The sequence below is a fragment of the Pan troglodytes genome, chromosome 3, assembly GCF_028858775.2.
Source record: "Pan troglodytes isolate AG18354 chromosome 3, NHGRI_mPanTro3-v2.0_pri, whole genome shotgun sequence".
Taxonomy (NCBI): Eukaryota; Metazoa; Chordata; class Mammalia; order Primates; family Hominidae; genus Pan; species Pan troglodytes.
In genome coordinates, this window is record NC_072401.2 from 186,904,932 (window position 1) to 186,930,777 (window position 25,846).

Sequence of the window (25,846 nt, forward strand, 5' to 3'; positions counted from 1 at the left end):
AATTTTATTTTCTTCAATAAATTAACCTTAGCTTACTATAACTTTTTTTACTTTATGAACTTTTAATTTTTTTAAACTTTTTGACTCTTTTGTAATAACATTTATCATCATTATCAAGTATGCACTGTACATAATTGTATGTGCTGTATTTTTATACTATTGGCAGTGCAATAGGTTTCTTTACACTAGCTTGACCTCATTAAATGGTAGAAAATTTTCAGCTTCATTATAATCTTATGGGGGCCACTGTCATATAGTCAGTCTGTTGTTGACCAAAATGTCATTATGTGGCGCATGACTGTACATAATTTTGTGAACTTGGAATACGTAAAAAGGAACTGTACCACAATATAATGTGATTACTAGAAAAAAGTTAACTATATCCAGGGAAATGCTTAGTCAGGATGAGAGAAACTTTCCCTATCTCAGTCTCAGACAAATAGCATTGCATTTGAGATGCAGTGATTATCTCATTTACTATCTCCAGATAAGCCAGCTGTGCCCATCAGCTATTATAACCAACCACAGAGAAGAGAGGAAGTTTCTAATCTCAAGTTACAAGGATGGCTTTGTAATAGTGTCATTGACTTTTTAACTTCCTCTCTGAGGTCTGTTTTAACCAGTTGGGGAGAATGTTGACTTTCATCCTTTGGCAGACTAAGCTTGTCAAAACGTATTGAGCCTTATAAAATAAATAAAAGAAAAAAATCAGTGTTTTTTTGGTTGTTGTAATTTTGTGGTTTTTTGTTTTTTGAGATGGAGTCTCACTCTGTCTGCAAGGCTGGAGTGCAGTGGCGAGATCTCGGCTCACTGCAACCTCTGCCTCCCGGGTTCAAGCAATTCTCCTGCCTCAGTCTCCCGAGTAGCTAGGATTACAGACACGTGCCACCATGCATGGCTAATTTTTGTGTTTTTGGTAGAGATTGGGGTTTCACCATGTTAGCCAGGCTGGTCTCAAACTCCTGACCTCAAGTGATCCATCTGTCTCAGCCTCCCAAAGTGCTGGGATTACAGGTGTGAGCCACCACGCCCGGCCTTAATTTTGATAGTTTTGTTAGCAACTTAAGTTCCAAATGACTTCCCTTCATGATTCTTTTACATTTCACTTATTTATTAAAATGACAACTTGATTATAGCCATAGATGATAACATATTTGGAGGGATAGGCAGCTGTATGTGTGCGTGTGTGTACATTTTTGAATTGTTTATTGTATTGTATAGATATTCCCCTGTTTGGCTACTTGAAAAATGTTTTCCAAATGTAGTCTCAATTATGTGATATATGAACAGTTCCCTTAAAGAAGAATACCTTTCTCAGTGGCGATTTCTTCTTCTTCCTGTAGTCTTGAAGCCGGTAGTGGAGTTACTGAGTAATCCAGATTACATTAACCAAATGCTGCTTGCCCAGCTGGCGTACAGAGAGCAAATGAATGAGCATCACAAGAGAGCCTACACCTATGCCCCCTCTTACGAGGACTTCATCAAGCTCATTAACAGCAACTCTGATGTGGAGTTCTTGAAGCAACTAAGGTATTTGGTCTTCAATTATAGCACAGCAACAGCTACTGATTATCATCCCCTGCCTAGTTAGGTTAAAAAAAAAAAAAAAGTAGTTGTCAGGGAAGCAGAAATAAAACAAGTCTATAAATCTTACTATTTAGTGACAGCTAAATTTATCCAGCGTCTCCTTAGCAGTGTAATTAGAATGAATTTTTTTAAAGTATTAGGTTTTTCAAATACAGTTGACTCGAACAATTTGGGGCACCCACGCTCCCCACCGCCCCCACCCCCAGTCAAAAATCACATATAACATTTGACTTGGGCCAAGCACAGTGGCTCAAAAGTGCTGTAATCCCAGCACTTTGGGAGGCTGAGGTGGGCGGATCACTTGAGGTCAGGAGTTCAAGACCAGCGTGGCCAACATGGAAAATACAAAAATCAGCTGGGTGTGGTGGCACATGCCTGTAGTCCCAGCTACTCAGGAGGCTGAGGTATGAGAATCACTTGAACCTGGGAGGTGGAGGTTGCAGTGAGCTGAGATCACACCACTGCACTCCAGCCTGGGTGACAGAGTGAGACTCCGTCTAAAAAAAAAAAAAAAATTGACTCTCCAAATACTTAACTACTAAATACCTTACTGTTGACCAAAGCCTTACTAATAACATAAACAGTTGATTAGCACATATCTTGTGTGTTATATGTATTATATACTGTATTCTTACAATAAAGTAAGCTGGAGAAAAGAAAATATTACGAAAACCAGAAAGAGAAAATATATTTACTATGCAGTAAGTGGAAGTAGATCATCATAAAGGTCTTCATCCTCATCTCTTCACATGGAAGTATGCTGAGGAGGAAGACAATGAGGAGGGGTGTGTCTTACTGTCTCAGGTGGCAGAGGCAGAACAAAATCCTGTGTAAGTGGACTCATGCAGTTCAAACCTATGTTTTTCAAGAGTCAGCTGTAATGAGGCTATAATAGACTGAAAGCTCTTCAGATGTCGGGAGTACCTGCTTAGCTGCTCAGATGACTACCTTAGAAAAGCACTGGAAGGACATCAGAAGGAGAAGATGTGTTTCAAATTACAGAGTAGAACATTGTGTTGGTTTTTGTTTGTCTTGGACAGTACAGAGGCTTGGGTTTGGGAATAAGAGGTTCTAGATTAATTATTTTGAGAAAACACATTTGAAAATACTATAGGAGTATCTTTTATAGGGGAGCACAGTGTCCCTTGTTATACCTGAGATATTTTAGGGGGTGTGTATTTTTGTGTATTTTTAATAGTATATACACATTTAGTATGATTATATAGTATTATCTAGTTTGTAAATTTTCTAGGCTTCTGTTTCTCTACCCTTCTTTTTAATGTTCCCAAATGATAATACAGGGGAAAGAAAGAAAACTCTTATATGTTCATTTTGCTTTTCATTAATAATTTTGGTAAATCCCTGATGGAAAAGTAAAATATTGGTTGAAATTGGGTGTTTGAATTAGTTGAGGTTTTTAAACTTGTGACATTTGCTTTTGAACTAGGGTTAACATTAAGATGACTCATGCTGTTTAATTTTCTGATTTGAATAAAGCACCATCTAAGGAGGCATAGACGTAGATGGCACTGTGTTCTTATACATGGTGTCATGTGTTAATCTAGGTGTCACAAATACATAATGACAGCTTCAATTTACAAATGCATACCTCAAATACATAATGACGGGTTCAATTTACAAATATATACTCAAATATATAATGATGAGTTCAATGTAAATGGATTTGTTTACAAGGAATTTAATTTTGGGTATAATATATATCTGATATAATATCTGGAGATTTAATGTTTCTCTTGCCATGCATAATTTTGAATAGACTACATGATATTCTTTATAGATTTGTTTTTATTTCTGTCTGAGTCTAGACATTTCTTTTTCGTAAGTGTGATGCTTGAGCTAGAACCCAAGAGCCAGTATTCCAGGTTTGTTATGTGAGGCTCACAGGTTACATCCACTCAAGTCATCCTTATCATAGTGTCCTTCGATTCCTTTTAAAGCATCATTCTATAAAAGTGAAAGAGCTCAGTGGTAGAACACCTTTGTTGCCTCTCCTCTCCCTAAAACTGTACATACACACACACAGACACACACACACCCCAAACTCTAGTTGTAGGGATGCTATTCAGACCTATACTCGAATACTCATCTACCTGGTGTTTTCGTGCCTGCTGTTCCTGGATTTGCTGTGCATGGTGTGACAAGGTGACATGATGACTATGCCCCACAACATTATAAATTCTTCCTAAGACATTGTTTATGAACAGATAACTCATGTTGATAATTTGTGGCTTCATTGAATTCCTGAGCATTTTTCTTTGACCAAATAGTCGTTCCACAGTAAAGGCAGGTGTGGACTATTTGGTAACCCCAAGTGAGTTTAAGATAACAATCTAGAGTCAATAGTGGCAGATTAAGAGAATCAGTATTCCTTGTCTTACAGACTTGTGGATGAGTGTTCTATTTTGTGTGCCAAATTGAAGATTCCAGCACTGCACATAGGGATGTATTTAATAGTTAATGGAGGAAACAGAAAGGCATCAGAGTTTTTTGTTGTTGTTGTTGTTGTTGTTGTTGTTGTTTTTTAAGAGACAAGGTCCTGCGGTGTTGCCCACACTGGAAACAAACTCTTAGGCTCAAACAGTCCTCTCCCTCAGCCTTCCAAGTAGCTGGGACTACAGGCGAGCTCCTGATTTTTTAAAAATCAGAACTAGTTATTTTGAATGATCTACCACTGGTTCTTAGCACCATCTGTTATTTTGTATCTTAACACAGTTCCTGTATTGTAAGATGAATGAATCTTGATAAGAATTAATGGTTTATCTTCTTCAAAATGTACCAGCCAAAGATTCAGAACTATTTAAATACTATATACAGTTCATCATCTGGTAGATAAAGAAGTAGCTCAAAAAAAAAAAAAAATCCCAGCACTTTTGGAGGCTGAGGAGGGCAGATTGCTTGAGCCTGGCAGTTCAAGACCAGCCCGGGGAACATGGCGAAACCCCGTCTCTACAATAAAAAACAATAAAACTATGGTGTACACTGCCCCAGGATGATTGAACAGCTTACTTTTATTGCAGTAGGCACATCATGGATTGCCTTAACTTGATTGACCAAAGATTACACTGAAGTTCTGATTTTATGTTTTTCCTTTCCCTTCTACTATGTGATGAAACAAAAATAGTGTGAGCCCTTAATCTTTCTCAAAGATCACTTCCTCTTGACGTCATAAATAGGGCAAGATGAAAGGGATAGCACCTGGGTGCCCTGGGAAGCAGGCCCTTTGGTCTTGAGCACTGAGGGACTTAAGAGGCAGTGGAAGTGCTAAACTGAAGAATACCTTTTGAAAATGAGACATAATTCACGTACCATAGAATTCAGCACCTTTAAGTGTACAATTCCGTGGTTTTGGTGTATTCAGAGACTCTGACTGTCACTACTGTGTAATTTCAGAATATTTTCATCACCCTAAAAAGAAACCCTGTGCCCACTAGCAGTCACTCCCCATTCCTTCCCTCCCTCCAGCCCTTGGCAACCACCAATCTGCTTTCTGTCTCTATGGATTTGCCTAGTCTGGACATTTCATATAAATGGAATCATGTAGTATGTGGCCTTTTGTGTCTGGTTGCTTTCACTCATTATGTTTCCAAGGTTCATTTGGATGGTATAATGTATCAGTGCTCCATTCCTTTTTTTGGCTGAATAACATTCCATGGTATGAATATAGCACATTTTATCCTTTCACCAGTCCATGGGCAAGTTGGATTGTCTGCCATTTAAAGGATGCCTTTTGAGTGACCGTTGAGCATCTTCAGTGACGTTGTCAGTGACTGTTTACAAGTGAGAGTAAAATAAAATGTTGCAGTTCCTAACCTCTTCCTAGTATGGCCTCCTGCCACAGCGTACCCACCGCTGCCAAGGAGTGATGGGACACAGGCACCAGGAAGGTGCATTCCTTTTGTGCACTATTCCTGTTCTGTATGTTGTATATTCCTCTGTCTTCCTTCTTACTACTAGGCTTTGTGTTTCCAGCAGAGTTTGCAGAGTCAGTGGGAAGGGCACTTGGAGGTATTTGGATTAGATAATCGAGCTTGACAGGTGACTAGTCTATTAGAGGCAAAAGGGATACATTCTCAGATTTAATTAGGTTGCATCCTTTTATAAGCGATCTCAGCTCACTGCAACCTCTGCCTCCGGGTTTAGGCGATCCTCCCACCTCAGTCTCCCAAGTAGCTGGGACTACAGGCACACGCCAGCACGCCTAATTTTTGCCATGTTGGCCAGGCTGGTCTTGAACTCCTGGCCTCAAGTGATCCACTCGCCTCGGTCTCTCAAAGTGCTGGAATTACAGGTGTGAGCCACCGTGCCCGGCCTGGAACTGTTTTCTTAATTCATAGACTGAGCTCTTCTGTTGTTTTTCTGGTACAATTATAGTACTCTGCTATCTGACTTTATTGGTGTTTTACATTACTATCTTCAAATTGCTCTTAATACAATTTTGGGATAGGCTGCCTGAGGCAGGTAATGTGTTTTATTTAGACTAAGCAGTTGATGTACCTATCCACTTTTATTTTTTACATATTTGAGAGATGCGTATTTTCTAAAGGAAATAAAGTCATTCAACTCTGTTAGGGCGGAATGCGCTAAAAACAAACACAAAAAACCTTGAAGGTGATATTTGTAGTTCTGGAATAGTTTGGTTATTTTCTGAATCAGTATGAAGTGCTTTCACAGTAGAACTAGAAATGCATCCTTCAAATATACTAAATTTGTGGTTTTAACCTAGGCTGTATGTCAGAACCACTGAGACCTTTTAAAAAAGTAAGTTGTATATTCCACTAGCTTTTGTAGCTTTTCCTTTGTCTTCTTTTCTGGATGCAGGATGTTGAAGTGAAGATGTGGTGGCTATACTGGTGTGATATTTTGAATTTTCCATGGTTTTCTGGTAGGAGCAGTGACTGACTCTGCTAATAGCACAAGAGCCAAAAATGTGAATGCCACCTTGTTTCCGGATATTAAAGGGCACCTGGATGGGTTTCCCACAGTTGGTGTAGGTGATGAGGGATGCCACAATCAAGGAAGGCCAACCAGAGCTCAGAATGAAGGTGCATCCGTTAGTGAAACTCACAATTGCCATTAAACTAGAGAATAGACTGAGTGTTCCCTTGTTTTCAAGATAAAGTGGGGTCAAAGCAAACATTACAGTAGAAATGAAAGGTTTGCCCTTTCAGAACCTCTTATAAATGCGCGGACGGCTTGTGGCCCAGGAAAACATCCATTGCTGCCTGCATTGTGTAATCCTGCAGTGCATTTGTAAACTGTGTGCTAATGAATTTAAATGGTTTGCTCTTCCACAAATAGGTGCCTCGGCTTCACCCCTAGGAATTTTTATGTAATTGGTCTGGAGGGGAATCCGGGCATCAGGATTTTTAAAAAGCTCCCCTGGTGATCGTAACGTGCAACTAATATTGAGATTCTCTTGTAAATGGAGTATTCTTCCACCTGCTTCCCATCTGAAGTCTTGACTAGACATCCTGTTGTATAATTCATTGCACCCTAATTATTTGAAAACTGGTTGTACTATTTGAGATATATGGAAACTCTGTTGAGGAGAATATTGACTGATCGGGATACCTCATTCTTTTACCACGTTTATTGCAATGAACAAAGGGTGTTTTCTCACTGACCTTCCTGAGAGACATTTTTAACCTAAGGTTTCTCAACCTTGGTAAAATTGACACTTGGGGCTAGATAATTCTTTATTGTGGGAGGTTGTTCTGTTTACTGTAGAATTTTTAGCAGTATGCCTTGCCGCTACCCACTGAATGCCAGTGGTATTCTGCTGTACCCCTACAGTTGCGACAAACAAAATGCTTCCGGACATTGCCAAGTGTCTTAGGGGGAAAAGCTGCACCTGGTTGAGAGCCACTGGCTTAAACCCATGAATAGATTGGAGGTACTTAAATTAGTTAGGATCCAGTTCAGCTGAAGGTTACCAAAAACCTCCCAAATAATGATGGCATCCAAAGTATAGCAGTTTTTTCCCCAGATTGATTGAGATACACGTGACCAATAAAAATTCTGTATATTTAAGGTGTACAGTGTCATTTATTTATTTAGAGACAGGGTCTCTCTCTGTCACCCAGGCTGGAGCGCAGTGGTGCAATCACAGCTCACTGCAGCCTTGACCTTCTGGGCTCAAGGGATCCTCTCTCCTGCCTCAGCCTCCCAAAGTGCTGGGATTCCAGGGGTCAGCCACCATGCCTGGCTGATATTTGATGTATGTACACATTGTGGAGTGATTACCACAAGCAAGCTAATTAACATATCAATTACCTCACATAGTTACCATTTTTTGTGTGTGGTGAGAACACCTAGGATCAACTCTTAGCAAATTTCGAGTGTATCATACCCAGTATTACCAACTATAGTCACCATGCTGTGTGTTAGCTCTCCAGAAGTTACTCACCTTTGTACGCTTTAACCAGCATCTTCCAATCTCCCTCCCGCCTTCAGCCTCTGGTAACCACCATTCTACTCTCTGCTTTTTGGAGTTGGGCTGTTTTAGATTCCACATGTACGTGAGATGATGCAGTGTTTGGCTTATTTTATTTAGCGCAGTGTCCTCCAGGTTCATCCACATTGTTGCCAATGGCAGGATTTCCTTCTTTGTTAAGGCTGAATAGTAAAGCAGGCAGTCCAGGACTTGTGGTGTGGGGGCTCCATCCTTCTCAAGGACCCAGACTCCTTCCAGCTCACTGCTCTGCCATCCTGAGAGTATAGTCCAGAGTCTTCATGGTCCAGGGTGGATTCTAGAATTTCACCCATCATATCCTAATTCCAGCAAGCAGGTTAAAGGCAAGGAAAAAAGATGACAAAGGTTATACACGGCCTTTTTTTTTTTTTTTTGAGATGGAGTCTCGCTCTGTCACCCAGGCAGGGATGCAGTGGTGCAATCTCAGCTCACTGCAACCTCCACCTCCCGGGTTCAAACGATTCTTCTGCCTCAGCCTCCTGAGTAGCTGGGACTACAGGTGCGCCCCACCATGCCTGGCTAATTTTTGTATCTTTAGTAGAGACAGGATTTCACCATATTGGCCAGGCTGGTCTCGAACTCCTGACCTCATGATCCACCCGCTTCTGCCTCCCAAAGTGCTGGGATTACAGGCGTGAGCCACCATGCCCAGCCAACACTGGCTGTCTTTTAAGGACCTTTCTGGAAACTACTGCATGGTATTTCTGCTTTTATTTTATTGGTCAGAACATTTGAGATATAATGGGTAATTTTATTCTGGGCAGCCTTAGACCCAGTTAAAAAATAGAGGATTCTATTACTTAGAAAGCAGGAAGAATGGATATGGGATATGCAAGCAGCCATTTTTGCTGCCATAGCACATGGATAGTTTAGTGAGGCAGAATAGCTCTACTTCCCACACAAGCATGAGAAACATGCAGCTTTCCTGGACTCGAACTCTTTGCCAAAGTTAAAGAGATGCCAAGCAAATACTCAAGAGGAGAAAACTTTGTTTTTTAAGCTACCATGTGTTGAATATCTATTATGTATTAAGCACAGTGTTGGATTCTTAATAATTATCATCTTTCTTGATCATTATAACAAGCATATGAATTAGGTAGTATTTTTTTCCTTCTTAGGGTTGTAGAAAGTAAACTGACTTGCCCAGGATCCCATAGATAATAAACAACAGAGCTGGGATTTGAACTGAGGTCGGCCTGACTTCAAATCCCATATTTAAGGCTGGGTGACTTGCTAGCCAGGTGGGCAGAAAACAGCAGTGACACAGGGCTCTAACTTTTGGGGGTTTTCTTCAAGTGTGGAGATAACCCTTTACTGTTTGTGAGTCTCGGCTGGCACTAAACCTTTGCACAGAGGACAAATAATACCATCAGAAGTGTTGACAGCTATTATTAGGACAGTGATAGACTGCCAGAGAGGCAGGTAGTGATAAAGAAAATCAGAGCAGCCTATTACTGCCATAATTTTATTTACCACCAATCTAGTCTTTATTCGATGTTTCAGTTCTGGATTTGTTTATTTCTGACCCCTCATTTGAAGATCAACATGGAGAATCTGAAAATAGTAGAGAGGGAATTTTAGTAATGGCTGAAAGGTTTAAAATTCAAACGATTAAGGATTATTTAGCTTGGAGAAGAAAAGAAGACTTTTTATCTAATACATAGATAATACATGAGATTAAGGTGGTGGTTTCTGTTTTACTAGGATAAAGCAAGAGGAAAGGGGCATAATTAATTAATTAATGTAAAAGATTGCAATTAACAATAAAGTGGGTTACTGATGGAGCTTTCTATTTTGCTTATTTTCTCTTTAGCTATTAAAGGAATGGATTTTTTTCTTTGAATTAGTTCAGGTCTGCTTGCACATGAAGATAATGTATTAAAACATGAAAATTCTTAAAATAGCATGCTTCTTTGAAGAACTTAAATTATTTGAATGTTCAGTGTTTTGAACAGTGATTCTGAAAATACATTGTGACTCATGAGCAGTGAAATAGGATTATGTTGTAAAGGAACATGAAATAAGAAATCAAGTGTACCTCCATACAAACTAATACATCATGTCAGCAATCAGTGAGCACATATAAACTGCCAAGGAAAAGGTTAGTTGTGGGTGGACAAGGAGATGAAAAATCATAATATATAAAACAAAAAGAATCCTGGCAGATTTTTATGAAAAGAATGAATGAATATAAATTTAGTTCCAAAAAAATTCAAAATGTGAGGCTGTTTATGAAAAATACTCTAAAAGATCTTTCAGTTTTATGAGAAAAGTTCATTGACTTCAGAATATACCTCCTTCAGTTGGTGTCTGAGAAATAGCAGAGGGCACATATCAGAGAACACACATTATTTTCATTTAGCAAGAAGGATAATTATGTATTGGCAGCAATATAAAATTTGATGTAAGAAGGGGAAATGTTGGTATAAAGAAGTTTATGATCTCTGAATTTATTATGTTCTTGTAGTTGGAGCAACACTGCACTGAGGTGTGCATATCTGCTTTATGAATGAGTAAGGGTGAGTCAGTTTATATAAAGTACTTAACTCAAGATATGGCACAGTTCCCTCTATTAGCCACCACTGTAGTTGTTGTTATGATCATTAGACCAAGGATAGCAAATAGATTTAATCTTACTGTGAACAGTGATCAATTTCTAGTGGTCAACTGGAGTGCAATATTATTTTTGGGGTTTGAGAAGCTCCAATAAATAACAACACTCTTCCTCCCATCCCGAGGTCGGAACCGTTTTAAAGCCAAAGAATAAAACAAACAAGACCAAAATGTCACTTATATTACTAATAGATAATGGAGAACGTGGCCTATATGTGCAAGCAAGCAGTATGCTTTCTAAAACAACCTCAGAGCCAGGTGTCATGGCACACTTGGGAGGCTGGGGCGGGAGGATGGCTTGAGCCCAGGAGTTTGAGCAACAGCCTGGGCAACATAGTGAGACCTTGTCTCTTAAAAAAACTTAAAGGTAAAATAAATAGTCTCAGGATTAAACCATCTTTCCCATCTAGCAATGCTGGACCAGAATAAGCCTCCTTGACCATGCTTTCCCCGCCGCCCTGTCTCCCTGGCAGGTCCAGGATCCACCTGCTGGCTGCCCTTGGAGGCAGAGAACACACACCCTTAAGAGGAAGGAAAAAAGAAAGGCTACATTGATTTTGTATCCTGAGACTTTGCTGAAGTTGCTTATCAGCTTAAGGAGATTTGGGGCTGAGACGATGGGGTTTTCTAGATAAACAATCATGTCGTCTGCAAACAGGGACAATTTGACTTCCTCTTTTCCTAATTGAATACCCTTTATTTCCTTCTCCTGCCTGATTGCCCTGGCCAGAACTTCCAACACTATGTTGAATAGGAGCGGTGAGAGAGGGCATCCCTGTCTTGTGCCAGTTTTCAAAGGGAATGCTTCCAGTTTTTGCCCATTCAGTATGATATTGGCTGTGGGTTTGTCATAGATAGCTCTTATTATTTTGAAATACGTCCCATCAATACCTAATTTATTGAGAGTTTTTAGAATCACAAGCATTCCTATACACCAACAACAGACAAACAGAGAGCCAAATCATGAGTGAACTCCCATTCACAATTGCTTCAAACAGAATAAAATACCTAGGAATCCAACTTACAAGGGATGTGAAGGACCTCTTCAAGGAGAACTACAAACCACTGCTCAAGGAAATAAAAGAGGATACAAAGAAATGGAAGAACATTCCATGCTCATGGGTAGGAAGAATCAATATCGTGAAAATGGCCATACTGCCCAAGGTAATTTACAGATTCAATGCCATCCCCATCAAGCTACCAATGACTTTCTTCACAGAATTGGAAAAAACTACTTTAAAGTTCATATGGAACCAAAAAAGAGCCCGCATCGCCAAGTCAATCCTAAGCCAAAAGAACAAAGCTGGAGGCATCACACTACCTGACTTCAAACTATACTACAAGGCTACAGTAACCAAAACAGCATGGTACTGGTACCAAAACAGAGATATAGATCAATGGAACAGAACAGAGCCCTCAGAAATAACGCCACTTCCCTACAACTATCTGATCTTTGACAAACCTGAGAAAAACAAGCAATGGGGAAAGGATTCCCTGTTTAATAAATGGTGCTGGGAAAACTGGCTAGCCATATGTAGAAAGCTGAAACTGGATCCCTTCCTTACACCTTATACAAAAATCAATTCAAGATGGATTAAAGGTTTAAACGTTAGACCTAAAACCATAAAAACCCTAGAAGAAAACCTAGGCATTACCATTCAGGACATAGGCGTGGGCAAGGACTTCATGTCCAAAACACCAAAAGCAATGGCAACAAAAGCCAAAATTGACAAATGGGATCTAATTAAACTAAAGAGCTTCTGCACAGCAAAAGAAACTACCATCAGAGTGAACAGGCAACCTACAACATGGGAGAAAATTTTCGCAACCTACTCATCTGACAAAGGGCTAATATCCAGAATCTACAATGAACTCAAACAAATTTACAAGAAAAAAACAAACAACCCCATCAAAAAGTGGGCGAGGGACATGAACAGACACTTCTCAAAAGAAGACATTTATGCAGCCAAAAAACACATGAAAAAATGCTCATCATCACTGGGCATCAGAGAAATGCAAATCAAAACCACTATGAGATATCATCTCACACCAGTTAGAATGGCAATCATTAAAAAGTCAGGAAACAACAGGTGCTGGAGAGGATGTGGAGAAATAGGAACACTTTTACACTGTTGGTGGGACTGTAAACTAGTTCAACCATTGTGAAAGTCAGTGTGGCGATTCCTCAGGGATCTAGAACTAGAAATACCATTTGACCCAGCCATCCCATTACTGGGTATATACCCAAATGACTATAAATCATGCTGCTATAAAGACACATGCACACGTATGTTTATTGCGGCATTATTCACAATAGCAAAGTCTTGGAACCAACCCAAATGTCCAACAATGATAGACTGGATTAAGAAAATGTGGCACATATACACCATGGAATACTATGCAGCCATAAAAAATGATGAGTTCATGTCCTTTGTAGGGACATGGATGAAACTGGAAACCATCATTCTCAGTAAACTATTGCAAGAACAAAAAACCAAACACCGCATATTCTCACTCATAGGTGGGAATTGAACAATGAGATCACATGGACACAGGAAGGGGAATATCACACTCTGGGGACTGTGGTGGGGAGGGGGGAGGGGGGAGGGATAGCATTGGGAGATATACCTAATGCTAGATGACGAGTTAGTGGGTGCAGCGCACCAGCATGGCACATGTATACATATGTAACTAACCTGCACAATGTGCACATGTACCCTAAAACTTAAAGTATAATAATAATAAAAATAAATAAAGAAAGAAAGAAAGAAAGAAAAAAGAAAGGCTGTGCTTCTGCACATGCTCATTTGTCTTTCTATGATCAGATAAAAAGCCTCCTCTTGCCCTAAGGAGGAGTAGGCGAAGGGTTGAGAAGGGCCAGAGATGAGGCTTCTTATATATGGAATGAAGCATCAAGAGTTGGGGGTGGGTAATGCTCTTCCCCTTTTTTATTTTTATTTTTCAAGAAGGAGTCTCGCTCTGTCACCCAGGCTGGAGTGCAGTGGCACAATCTCAGCTCAGTGCAACCTCCGCCTCTCGGGTTCAAGTGATTGTTGTGCTTCAGCCTCCCGAGTAGCTGGGATTACAGGCGTGTGCTACCACACCTAGCTAATTTTTATATTTTCAGTAGAAACTGGGTTTCACCATGTTGGCCAGGCTGGTCTGGAAGTCCTAACCTTGTAACCCACCCACCTTGGTCTCCCAAAGTGCTGGGATTACAGATATGAACCACTGAACCTGGGCCATCTTCTCCTTTAAAAAAAGAAAAAAAGTGGTGCTAAGTCCCTACTCAAAAGAATTTTGTGACTCCCAAGGTCTGTTGAAGGAACGGTGGAGAAGAGTGATAGAAGATGTGTGCTGGTCGTTTTCAACAACTGGCTTTTGGGCAAGGTGAGAAACCCTGACTGTGGCATTTGCTGATCTCTGTGATGTTAATACTCCCGCCATGGCCGATTTAAAGCCACCAGCATGACGTCACTGAACGTGGACTTGGGGAGAGATTTGCAATAGCACACCATTACAGTATATAGAGTATTTCCAAAATACTGACATAAAAGATGTAAATAACCTCACAAGCATATGTAATAATAAAACTAATGAATAAAGTTATTAGGAAATGATGAGTTTTGAGTACTTATTACCTTTTAAAAAATAAAATTTATTTAATTGTAAGTTTGTATAATTTAATTTTTAGTAATGATGTGTTTAATTTCTAAATATTTAGCAGCCAGGTCTCATGAGGTGGCACAAGCCTCAGGGCTGGCTCCTGCACATCACTAAGTGGTAGCCACATGTTCTGTCTTTCAATGACCCTGTACTGTAGAGAAATGCAGTTCTTCCAAAGGTGGAGGACGGTTAACAACGCAAGTCAACCTATGGCAATCAGTCAAGCACCTCAGGTAGACCCTGGCCAAGAGCTTGGGCTCAAGAGTCAGACAGACCTGGACTTAACAGACCTGGTTTGCATTTTTGCTTTGCTTTTTGAAGCTGCATGACCTTGGGAAAGTCATTTAAACTTCGAGCCTCAGTTTTAACTGTGAAATGGAGAAAATACTTCCTACTTCCTAGGATTGTTGTGATAATTAAATGAAATGATGCATGGAATGAATGAATGAATGAATGTAGTTCTCGGATCATAGTAGTCTTTCAGTGAGAGCTAAAAAATAGCAGTTGCCGGGAGAAGGTAAATACACTTTCAGATCCTGACTTGAATAGGATTAATGGATGAGATGAAGCTACAAGATAATGTCTTATTTCAGAAAAAGTTCACTCAAGATGTAGGAGAAAGCCATTAGGACATTTTCAATATAGAACATAAAACTAGGCAACTAAAGGTGATATTCAGTAAACATTCTGAATAAAAATGCTTAATGTAAGAATTGAGAATGAAACATATACGAATGGTGCTATACGTATGAGTATAAATAAACATTATAGTCATACTAACAGCTGACATAAAACTATGAGGAACAGTAGTAGAAAATAGATATGGATAGCACAGCAAAAATGTTTGGCATTTTTGAGGTTATCTAAAAGGCACCAGCTAGCCAGTAGTGACATAGATTTGATTGTTTCTGTAACATGTAATTTCTGTAGGCTCTGGGAACTAGGAAATGAATATATGGTAACATTTTTGTTTATTTTAGGAAGATAAAAAATAGATAAGATTAAGAAAAGTATAAATACAATTTATACTTAATATATTTCCAAATTGTATATATATTTTTATAATTATATACATATTATATATGTCTATTTTTATAACTTTATATAGGGGAGAGGGAGACAGGTGTGCATGTGTATTTCCTAAGTTCAGGACACCTCACCCTGGGCTGCTCTGGTCCAGAACCTCCTACCTGATGTGACTCAAATAGTGTTGTAGGTACATGGAGATGGTTTCCTCAACCCTTGGGGTGGCCTTGTGATGGCTGGTTACCTCAGTGTTCTGTTCAAATATAATTTTCTACATGTGCTATGAATAGAAAAAGACTGGGAAGCATGCCTTAGTCTTTCTGTGGAATTAACTGCCTTCGGCAACACTAAAAAGATAGGAAAACAGTTTTAAAAGCCCTTTAGTGGAAAGAGCCTTTCATAACTCTAAGTCCTAACTTAAAATACTTCCCCTATTTTACTCCTGACACTCCCTGCTTAATGCCATTGGACATACCTCGTGAAAATATAGCGCAAAACCTTGTATTTATCCTCAGTAGTACTCAGAGACATAAACACTAAAATGAGATATTTTTTCTTTGCTCATAATATTGGTGAAGATTAAAAATTTGTTAACTAGCATTGGCAAGGGTGTAGGAAAATAGAACCTTGTGTTCTATTGGGAGGAGTATAAATTATTACCTTTTTGTGACACAATTTTGTAGTGTGGAAATGGGCATTCTTTTTGATGTACTTATGACTCATAATAATTTATTCTTAAGGAAATAATCATGTATGGACAGATTTCTCCAAGAATGTTGCTTGTAGTTTTTTGTTGTTGTTTTTTTGTTTTTGTTTTTGTTTGCTTGTTTCTCTGCTTTGTTTTGTGTTTTTAAGACAGGGTCTCGCTCTGTCACCCAGGCTGGAGTGCAGTGGCGCGATCACAGCTCACTGCAACCTTGACCTCCCATGCTCCGTCAATCCTCCCACCTCAGCCTCAGCCCAGTCCCAAGTAGCTGGGACTACAGGAGCATGCCACCACGCCAGGATAATTTTTGTATTTTCTGTAGAGACGAGGTCTCATTATGTTGCCCAGGCTGGTCTCAAACTATCCACCAACCTTGGCCTCCCAAAGTATTGGAATTACAGACGTGAGCCACCACACCATGCTGCAGTTTTATTTAAGTAGAGAAAAGCTTGTAATAACCAAAATGCCTAACAAAAAGGGTTTGGTTAAAAAGATTTTTGGTGTATCTATACAATGGAATACCATATATTGGTAATGGTGTAGCATTAGCATATTTAATTGTGCTGGAAAATATTAATTATAAATTAATAAAAATGCTCTAAGGCAATATATATAGCATAAACCCAGTTTTATAAAACAAAAAAAATTATGTTTGCATAGAAAAAGGTTATAAAGATAGTCCAAATGTTAATAGTGGTTAACTTTGAATGTTGTGCTTTGTATATTTTCTCATTTTCTTCAATGAACATATGCTACTTTAGAGAAAGTAAAAACTGGTGCAGACTGAGAAAGTAAAATCTGCCCAGCCATTTATCAGGCTGGTATAACAGACACTAAAGCCACCTACAAAGTAAACAGGAAACAATATTTCTCCTAAGTACCTGCCATGGCAGTAAAATGTCATAATGATACCCTTCTTTGTGCTTTCGTGTTCACTGAGAAACTTTGTTTTCAAAAATCTTCAACTGCCAGTTCCTGTTTGGAATTATGTCAGTAAGAATGACAGATTCTACTTTTGCCTGGGTGATCTAAGTCAGCTTGACACAAAGAAGCAGCTTTGATTTACGACCCAGATGCAGAGCCACAGTTATGGGGTTTCTGGACTCAGTATATCTATCTTGCAGCTTTCGGGAAACGAGACCCTGGATCCACCCAACATTGACCCCTTTACACAGCCCTGCCTTGGGCCTATCAAAATGCTGCTTCATTTAAATTTCACCTTCACTCCACTGTTCCCTAGAATCCCATAGTAATGTTACCTTTTCCCTCGTTTGGAGAGACGCCCCACAGCTTCCACTGCTACACTGTCTCTTGCTCTTTATGTGGGTCAGTTGACCTGATTTTGTTGGACTAGAGTGATCCTGGCGGTCTCAGGTTGATTGGGCTAAAATGCTCTGTAATCAGGAAAAAATAAGGCTGCTTCAAATTTATACATATTTAACAAACGTAAATACATACCATTTCCCTAGATAGTACATATCTAAAGACTCAGTAACTGTATTAAAGGAAGAATAATAATGAACATTTATTGAACTCTCACTGCGGGGCAGACTGTGTTTTAAGATTTTTAAGGGTATTATCTAATTTAATGTGTATAACAACCCTATAAAGAAAAATTACTGTTATTACTCTTTTCTATAAATGACAATGCTTTAGTTTTAGAAAGCTTAAATCATTTTCCCAGGATGACATACATAGTGTGTGTTAGAAACAGGATTTGAACACAGGCCATCCACTGTGAGAGCTCACATTCTTTACTACTCTGATACACTTTCTCATTTATCCAGCAGTCCGTTTTAGTAGTGCCATGGATGGGAAAAAACTTCAGCTTAGCTGGCTAAAAGCATCATGGCTTTATTTCTTCACAAATTCTATAACTGAAGTCCCTCTAACAAAAACATTCCTAGCCTGTGGCAACTCTGAAAACATTCTTATAAAATTCTTTAAGCTGGGTGCGGTGGTTCATGCCTGAAATCCCAGCACTTTGGGAGGCTGAGGCGGGCAGATCACTTGAGGTCAGGAGTTCAAGACCAGCCTGGACAACATGGTGAAACGCCATCTCTACGAAAAATACAAAAATTAGCCGGGTATGGTCGTGCGCACCTGTAATCCCAGCTATTCCAGAGGCTGAGACGTGAGAATCGCTTGAACCTGGGAGGTGGAAGTTGCAGTGAGTCGAGATTGCACCATTGCACTCCAGTCTGGGCAACAGAGCGAGACTCCATCTCAAAATAAATAAATAAAAATAAAAATTCTTTGGTTTTTCATAAGCACTCGTAATGTGTATGGTATTCTCCATAATCTTGCTAATTTTTATAAAACATTGTTTTAAACCATTTATCACATCGCATACCTGAGACTAAGGTTTGGCCAGCCTTTGACTCTGCCATGAAATTACAGCACGTGCATGTCCGGACAGGCTGGAGTGCAACGGCGGAATCTCAGCTCACTGCAACCTCCACCTCCCGGGTTCAAGCGATTCCCCTGCCTCAGCCTCCTGAGTAGCTGGGATTGCAGGCGCCTGCCACCATGCCCGGCTTATTTATTTATTTATTTATTTAGTATTTTTAGTAAAGACAGAGTTTCACCATGTTGGCCAGGCTGGTCTTGAACTCCTGACCTCAAGTGATCTACCCACCTCAGCCTCCCAAAGTGCTGGGATTACAGGCATGAGCCACCCTGCCTGGCCTCAAATCTGTAACTATCTAAGGTGATGACTTTGAAGTGCTGCGTAGCATTTCAGTGAGTTAGAGATTGTTGGGACGTGTTCAGAAACACAAACTTGCTCTTTTTATTTAGTCACTTGTAAAATACCAAAGAGAGATGAGGTGGCCACTCTGAGGAGCAGATGGCAGTTATCTTTGTGTGGCTTTTCCTTGCCACTGGGACAAAGGATACTGTAGGTAGGATCTTGCCAGAGTTGGAAAGCAGCTGAATTCTTGTTATGCCCCTCCTCCCTAATGCTTGACTTTACATTATCATTTTGCAAAACATATACCAACAATCTGTGCACTTTTGATCAAGGGAAAGCATACAAACATCAGCCCTCCTGATTCTTGAACCGAACTCAGCACTTGCAAAGTCGTATCCTCCTCTGGAGAAAGAAAACCGAGTGAGTGCCAGGTAACTCTGGAAGCCCGTGTCCCCGTGTCCTCACGGATAGCCAGCATTTGGATGTGTTTGGATGTATATATTGTATAGTTTTGTTGAGAAAAAAACAAGAATGAAAAAGTCAATCATTTCCTCTTGGTATCCAGTAACAGTGAATTAAACAAATTCAGTAATCATCTTCAGATGCCCACTATGTGCAAAGTGCTGTGTGCAGAAGGTCTGGTGAGTACTAAGATGAACTGGTTACACTCCTTGGATTCCACCCCCTGCTGTCAAGTGTTTGCAGTCCCGCACAGGAGACCCATGTGACTATAAGTAGCTAAGTAGGAAGCAAGATCCTAAGGCTGGAAGTGGAGTGTAAAGCACCAAGGAAGTGGGTAGGAGCAACTATTTTATTCTATAGCAGAGAACTCTTAAGAAAGCTTCAGAGAGGAATGGCCATGCATGGAGTGTTTAATAAGAGTTAACAGGATTTCAGCAGATAAGGGGAAGTGATGGTGTGCAGGAAGAAACAGGAGTACTGTTAAGGAGAAGGAGAAATATTACTGAGAAGGGAGTCAGGAAAGACCTGGAGTGTGTTCATGGTATCACGTATGGTCTGGTTTGGCAGAAACAGTATGCAGGAGGGATATAGAAGGCAGTAAAGCTGGAAAGATGATCTGGCATTGGCCATACTTAACGTACTTAGAAAAACCCTAGAGAAGATAAGTATTAACCTATATTGTATTTTAGAGTAGCAGGAAAATGGTTAGAGCATGAGCTTTAGAAGACAGGCAGCCCTAGATTGTCATTCTGTCTCTAGGACTTAAAAGCAATGAGACCTTGTATAGATCTCATAATCATCTGAATTCTAATTTCCTTCTCTGTAATGTGGACATAATTCTGGCACCTTATTGTGAGGATTAAGTGAGATAATGTAAATTAAAATATCTAAACAGGTACCCAGTACAATCTATGAATGTTTGCTGGTATTACATTATAATTTTATGGTTTCATTAAAAAAATCTTTAACTCTTTAGTCAGATGGTGTGTATTTTCTTTGGTACCCTTGATGACTCATTTGTTCCAAAGCATGAATCACAAAGAATATCAAAAGAATAAATTGTTCAGAATATTATTTTTACCTGTTAAGTGTTAGAAATGTTGACTCTTGTTAATTTAGCTCATTAATATCTATTGAGTGCCTACCATATGTTTAGTGCCAAGCTAGGTACTATAGGAGAATATAAGACAGAACTCCTGTGTTTAAGAGACTCTTGATCTAGTTGGGGTGAAAAAAGTAGCATATCTTTATTATACACAAAACTATGGTTTTGTAGTTTTCAGTCTACATTCTTAGGCTCGAAAATGTGTCAACATTCTTTGAAGGTGTATTAGGCCTTGAAATGACTGGGCACGCCATTTTCTTTGTTCACAGCATTCTTTGTGGAAGTGTGACTCTTTAAAACAGCAATATGAAAGAGTAAATAGATACTATTATAGAGCAGAAGTCATTCAGGATTTCAGAGAAGACAGATATTGGTGTGCATTATAGGGATGGGGAAGACTTGAGGGAAGAAGTAATATATGTAAGATCTGGGTAGGTGGACAAGTAGGAAGACTGCCTTCCAGCAGGAAACAAAGCATGAGACTGTAGTTTTGAGAGGGCAATATAGAAACCAGCCTGGCTTAATTAGGTTCACATTCATAGGGAGAAAAAAAACGAAGTTGTTGGATAATAGAGCCAGTGCCAAGTTGTGAAGGGAATGCAGGCCGGAATGTGGGGTTATTCATTTGGGGAGGTGCAGGAGGTGAACAAGGGAGAGATGAGGTGAGTGTTCCCATAGGAGGGTGTGTTGACAGGTGCTTAGGATGGTTTGGATGGGAGAGAGGATTGAAGTCAGGGAGACAGGCCATTTAGCCATTGCAGTGACCCACTCAGGAAAGAAGGCAGCCTGAAACAGTGGTAGCTGAAGGTAGTGTAAGCAAGAAGCTTATTTAGAGGCATTCAAAGGACCATCCGTGGGGCTTTGAAACTGATGTTTATTAGTAGTATATATACCTAAGATGATTTTGAGAAGGATGATGGTACTAGTAGAGAAACGGAAAGGTAAGGAAACCTTACTATGGAAGAAAGAAGGTTAGTTTAGCTTGAATAGGCTTAGATACATAGGTACATAGATAAAACAGCTTAGAAAAAGTTAAAAATGACTCATAAGTCTACCATTTTAACACAACTGCCATTCATTTCATCTCTATTTTGCCTTGTAGCCCTGGCTCATATATACACATAGATACATATCTGCAATCATAAATGTATGTGCCATTTTTCATTTTAAAAATTAGTCTGTCATAAACATCTATTTTCATGTAATCTTTATTATTATAAATATTACTGGATGGATGCTTTCTGTTTAATCTGATATGTCCTGAAAGCAAGGACCATATTGGTGGTGTTCATTTCTGTGTGTCTGGAATGTAAGAAAAGATTAAGAAATGTTTGTTTAATGAAAGCATCATTGGCCATACTCATTATTGACCATGAGTATTTTCGTGCGTTTCTTTGTAGAACTTGCTACAACAAACATGTATGTGATAGTTTGGGCTTTGGGTTTTCATTTTGATTTTTTTCTTTTGTTAAACTGTTACCTTATGATAAATACTTGAGATTGGAATTGCTGTGTGGAAGCACGTCAAGTCTTCCTCAGAAAGCTCTCTATCAGTTGGAGTGGCATTTGGCCACAAGACAGCTTGACATACAGCAACTTAAATGAGGCAGGTGTTTATTTTCCCCATGTCACCACATGTCCTGAGATTGGTAGTTAGGGGCTGTTTTGATGGTTCATGATGTAATTGGAACCCTGAACTCCTCCCGTCTTCTTACTGCATCATCCTTAGCTTGTAGTTTTGTTTTTGTGTTTTTGAGACGGGGTCTTGCTCTGTTGCCCAGGCTGGAGTGCGGTAACATGATCATAGCTCACTGCAACCTCAACCACCCAGGCTCAAGTGATCCTCCTGCCTCAGGCTCCCAAGTAGCTGGTACTACAGGTGTGCGCCACCATGCCCAGCTAATTTTTTTATTTTTATTTTTAGTAGAGACAGGGTCTCCCTTTGTTTCCCAGGCTGGTCTCAAACTCCTGGGCTCAAGCAATCCTCCCACCTCAGCCTCCCTAAGTATTGGGATTATAGGCATGAGCCACCACACCTGGCCTTTTTCTGTTTTGGGGTTTGTTTTGTTTTGTTTTGTTATCTGTTTTTTAAAGAAACAGGGTCTTGCTCTGTCATCCAGGCTGGAGGGCAGTGGCGCAATCATAGCTCACTGAGACTTTGAACTCCTGGGTTCAATTGATCCTTCTGCCTCAGCCTCCAGAGTAGCTAGGACTACCGGCATGCATCACCACTCCCAGCCAACTTTTTAATTTTTTGTAGAGATGAGATCTCACTATACTGCCTAGGCTCTTGAACTCCTGGCCTCAAAGCAATCCTCCCTCGGCTTCCTAAAATGTTGGGATTACAAGTGTGAGCCACTGTGCCTGGCCTGGCCTGTGGCTTTTACCCTCATGATTGTAAGGTACTGTTGTGCCTTTATCCAATTGCATCCTTGTTTTACACAGAAAAATGAGGGAAGGGTGAGGACTAAAGTTGGAAAGGGCTTTTCTGCGGAGGCTGCTTTTAGCCTGCTTTCCTGGAATCCCTACCCGGTGACTCCTGCCTGTCTCCAAGGCTAGAATGGTATCACCTGGCCATCTCTGACTGCTGGGAAGAAAGCTAGTCTTTTTAGCTGGGTATGTCACTTTCCCTGATAAAACTGTAGGTCACTTAACAAGGAAGGAAGGGAGACTGGACGTTGGGCAGGCAGCCGGCAGTGTCTGCCACCATCTCTGACTGGCATGCCAACACTGCTCCTGACAGCCTGCTCTGAGGTCCTGAGAGTCAGCCACTGATGTTTATATTATCCAAATGAAAAAATAAGGTGCAAATTTGTGAGGAGTCCACGAGTAGCTATGACTAAGATAAATTTGTCTCTCCTCTGGGTTTTAGTCGAAAAGCAAAAGAATGTATGTAATTGTGTGCTCTAAAAGCCAGCAGATGTAACATTAAATCTTAGAACACTGCACGGTTTTTGTTCAAAGTAAGAATTAATGTTAAAGAACTTTATTACCAGCAGATGAAATTAATTAATTCATATAATTAAGGGCTAAGAAACACTCAGGATAAACCACTTTGATTAGGGCAATACTTAGTAACCATTAAAGGACTCTTAAGAATTTGGATTTGTAAAGCCCAATTGAATTTATGCTCAAAATAGCTACAACTCCAGGGTTGTACTCAGCACTTAAAATGTAGAATTATGTTTATTTTTCCTGACTTGGAGGTCTTCTCAGGCACACATATATATAGCTGGTGCTCTAATCTCATGCTTCTCAGCTCTCCGTGTGCCTTAGAATTGCCAGGAGAGCTTTAAAAATACTGATGCGAGTCCTGGTGCAGATATTTTGATTCTGTTGGGTTGGGACCGTCTTCTAAATGAGAAGCAATGAGGCGCTGCACTCAGGCAGGGCAGTGGGGCTGCAGGGGAGAGGACAGTTCTGAGAACTATTTAAGACGGCACCATCCAGTAGAACTTTCTACAGTGAAGAAAATGTTCTACTTGGCACCGCCCGGTGTGGTCCACAAGCCACAGGTACTGTGGAGCATTTGAAATGTGGCTAGTGTGATTGAGGAACTAAACGTTTATTAATTTAATTGGGTAGCCACATGTAGCTCGTGATCACCTTATTAGACAGTGCCAATGTAAGAAGTAGAATCAGCTAGCTCTGCTCACCTAGGATTGTGGAGGAGAGGGAGGCCGAGCATAACCTCAGAGTTTCTACAGGTAGTTATGCTTCTGGTATAGGGAACAGAGTGGAAGTGAGGAGGCTCCTCGGAAGTGACTAGCACGTGGCATGGGGCCCCGCCTATTGTAGATGCTCGGTCCATGTCGGATTATTTTATTGAGCCTTGGGCAGGATTCACAGCTCCTGTGTTACATTTGTTTAGTATAAATACAGTCTAAAGTTATTTCTGAAAATAGTATTTTCTTCCTCTTAAATCTTTTTCTTTTCTCTTTTTAAAAATCAGGTATCAAATTGTAGTGGAAATAATCCAGGCGACTACAATTAGCAGCTTTCCCCAGCTGAAGAGGCACAAAGGTAAGAGCCAGTTTGTTTTCTTCAGTTCCACATCTGAAAGGTCAGCTTGATCCCCGGCCTTCTCCCACCTGTCAGATCTTTGGCAAATAGGAGCTTTTCTGGCTTATATTTAAATATTTCAATTTATTAAAAACAATACTATTACAGTATTAGAGAAGTAAATATAATTTCATCCTAACAACAACCTTTGTCTGTATTTCTGTATTCCCGTATAAACTTTATTCAGCTGCAGTCATAATTTTTAGAAGGCTAAAATCATTCAGTATATGTTTCTGTTCTGTTTTTAAACTAAACATGATTACATACTTTTTTTCACGTATTGAAATTTAATATTTCTATCTTGAAACATAATCTTGATGGTCATTTAAATGACTCCAATAAGTTGAGGTTTCATAATTTACTTAATCTTTTCCTTATTTTCCTTTTTTAAGCATTTTTTTAAGGAATTATAAAATCTTTTTCCTTTATTTAAGCATTGGATTGCTAATAGCTTTTTCTCTCTTTTCACTCTTGTGTTGTAGGTTTTTTGGGGGGTGGGGGGGGTGGTATATATATATATATATATATATATATTGCTCTATCTTTTTCTTCCTGTTTGTTTCTCTTCCAGTGAAGTAAGATTCTTTCCCAGGCATGATACCAAAGAATAATTAAGGTGTGAGGATGGCTCTCAACTCCCTTGTAGTTTGCCTGATGCTAGAATATTCCCCTTTGCATGTACAAAGGTAGAGAACGTGTTAAAATCTAGAGTGCAGAGCAGGTCTTGCTTTGCAGCTCAGAGGCAGCAAACACTGCTTTCACCTTGGAGAACAGACATTCCACAAAAACCTCCAGGCCTGCTCAAGTCTCCGCCAAGGAGAAGGAGTAGAGTGCTAAAAGAACAGGGAAGAGTTGGGCCAAAGATATTAAAGCATGCTTTCAGGTTTCTCATGAGCACACAGAGGCAAAGGAAGCTTGGGCTGGATACTTGGACCTGGACTTGCCTACCTGAGCCTGACAGAAGGTAGGAGCAAGTACAAAGCAAATATAGGTATAGACTATGAAGAGGCACTGATTCCTCAGCTCAGCCTGTAAGGAAGCCTGTGCAAATATGTCCATTCAGCAGTGTTTACTGAGCACCTACTGAGTGATAATGATACAGTAGTAAACAAAACCTCTGCATTCCGATTCCCTAAACTAGGCTGGGAGGCAGTCAGACAATCAACAAAAAAATATGTGTTATTTCAGGTGGTCACATGTTCCTTGGAGAAAAACAAAGTTGTGATGCGGGGAGCCCTGGTAGGGAGTGCTGGTTCTGCTGCAGGGGAGGCTAATTCTGCATTCAGTTAGTTGGGGAAGACCTCACTCAGATGGTGGGCTTTGAGCAGTCATCTGGAAGCCTGGGGGTATCTGGAGAAGGGCAGGTGCCAAATCCTGATGCAGAAACTTGATGGGGCTGAAGAAAGGGAGAGAAGCCAAACACGAACTCAGAGA

At 40.0% G+C, this 25,846-nt stretch overlaps 1 protein-coding gene across 17 annotated transcripts in view; it reads left to right on the plus strand.

Annotated features, from left to right (window-relative positions):
• Nucleotides 1-25,846, plus strand: part of SNX25 (sorting nexin 25) — a 190,402-nt gene that overhangs the window by 83,819 nt on the left and 80,737 nt on the right. For 10 of the 17 annotated variants that reach the window (XR_010156375.1, XM_054683529.2, XM_054683531.2 and 7 more), the window contains 2 exons: nt 1,344-1,530; nt 24,303-24,373. Coding sequence is in view for 13 of the 17 variants with exons in the window: in XM_054683529.2 (XP_054539504.1) it covers nt 1,344-1,530; nt 24,303-24,373 (258 nt within the window). In the remaining 4 variants the exon portion in view is untranslated. Of the gene's footprint in view, nt 1-1,343; nt 1,531-19,115; nt 19,215-24,302; nt 24,374-25,846 lie in introns of all 17 variants that reach the window. The other 7 variants (XR_010156373.1, XR_010156374.1, XR_010156376.1 and 4 more) reach the window with 1 other exon arrangement.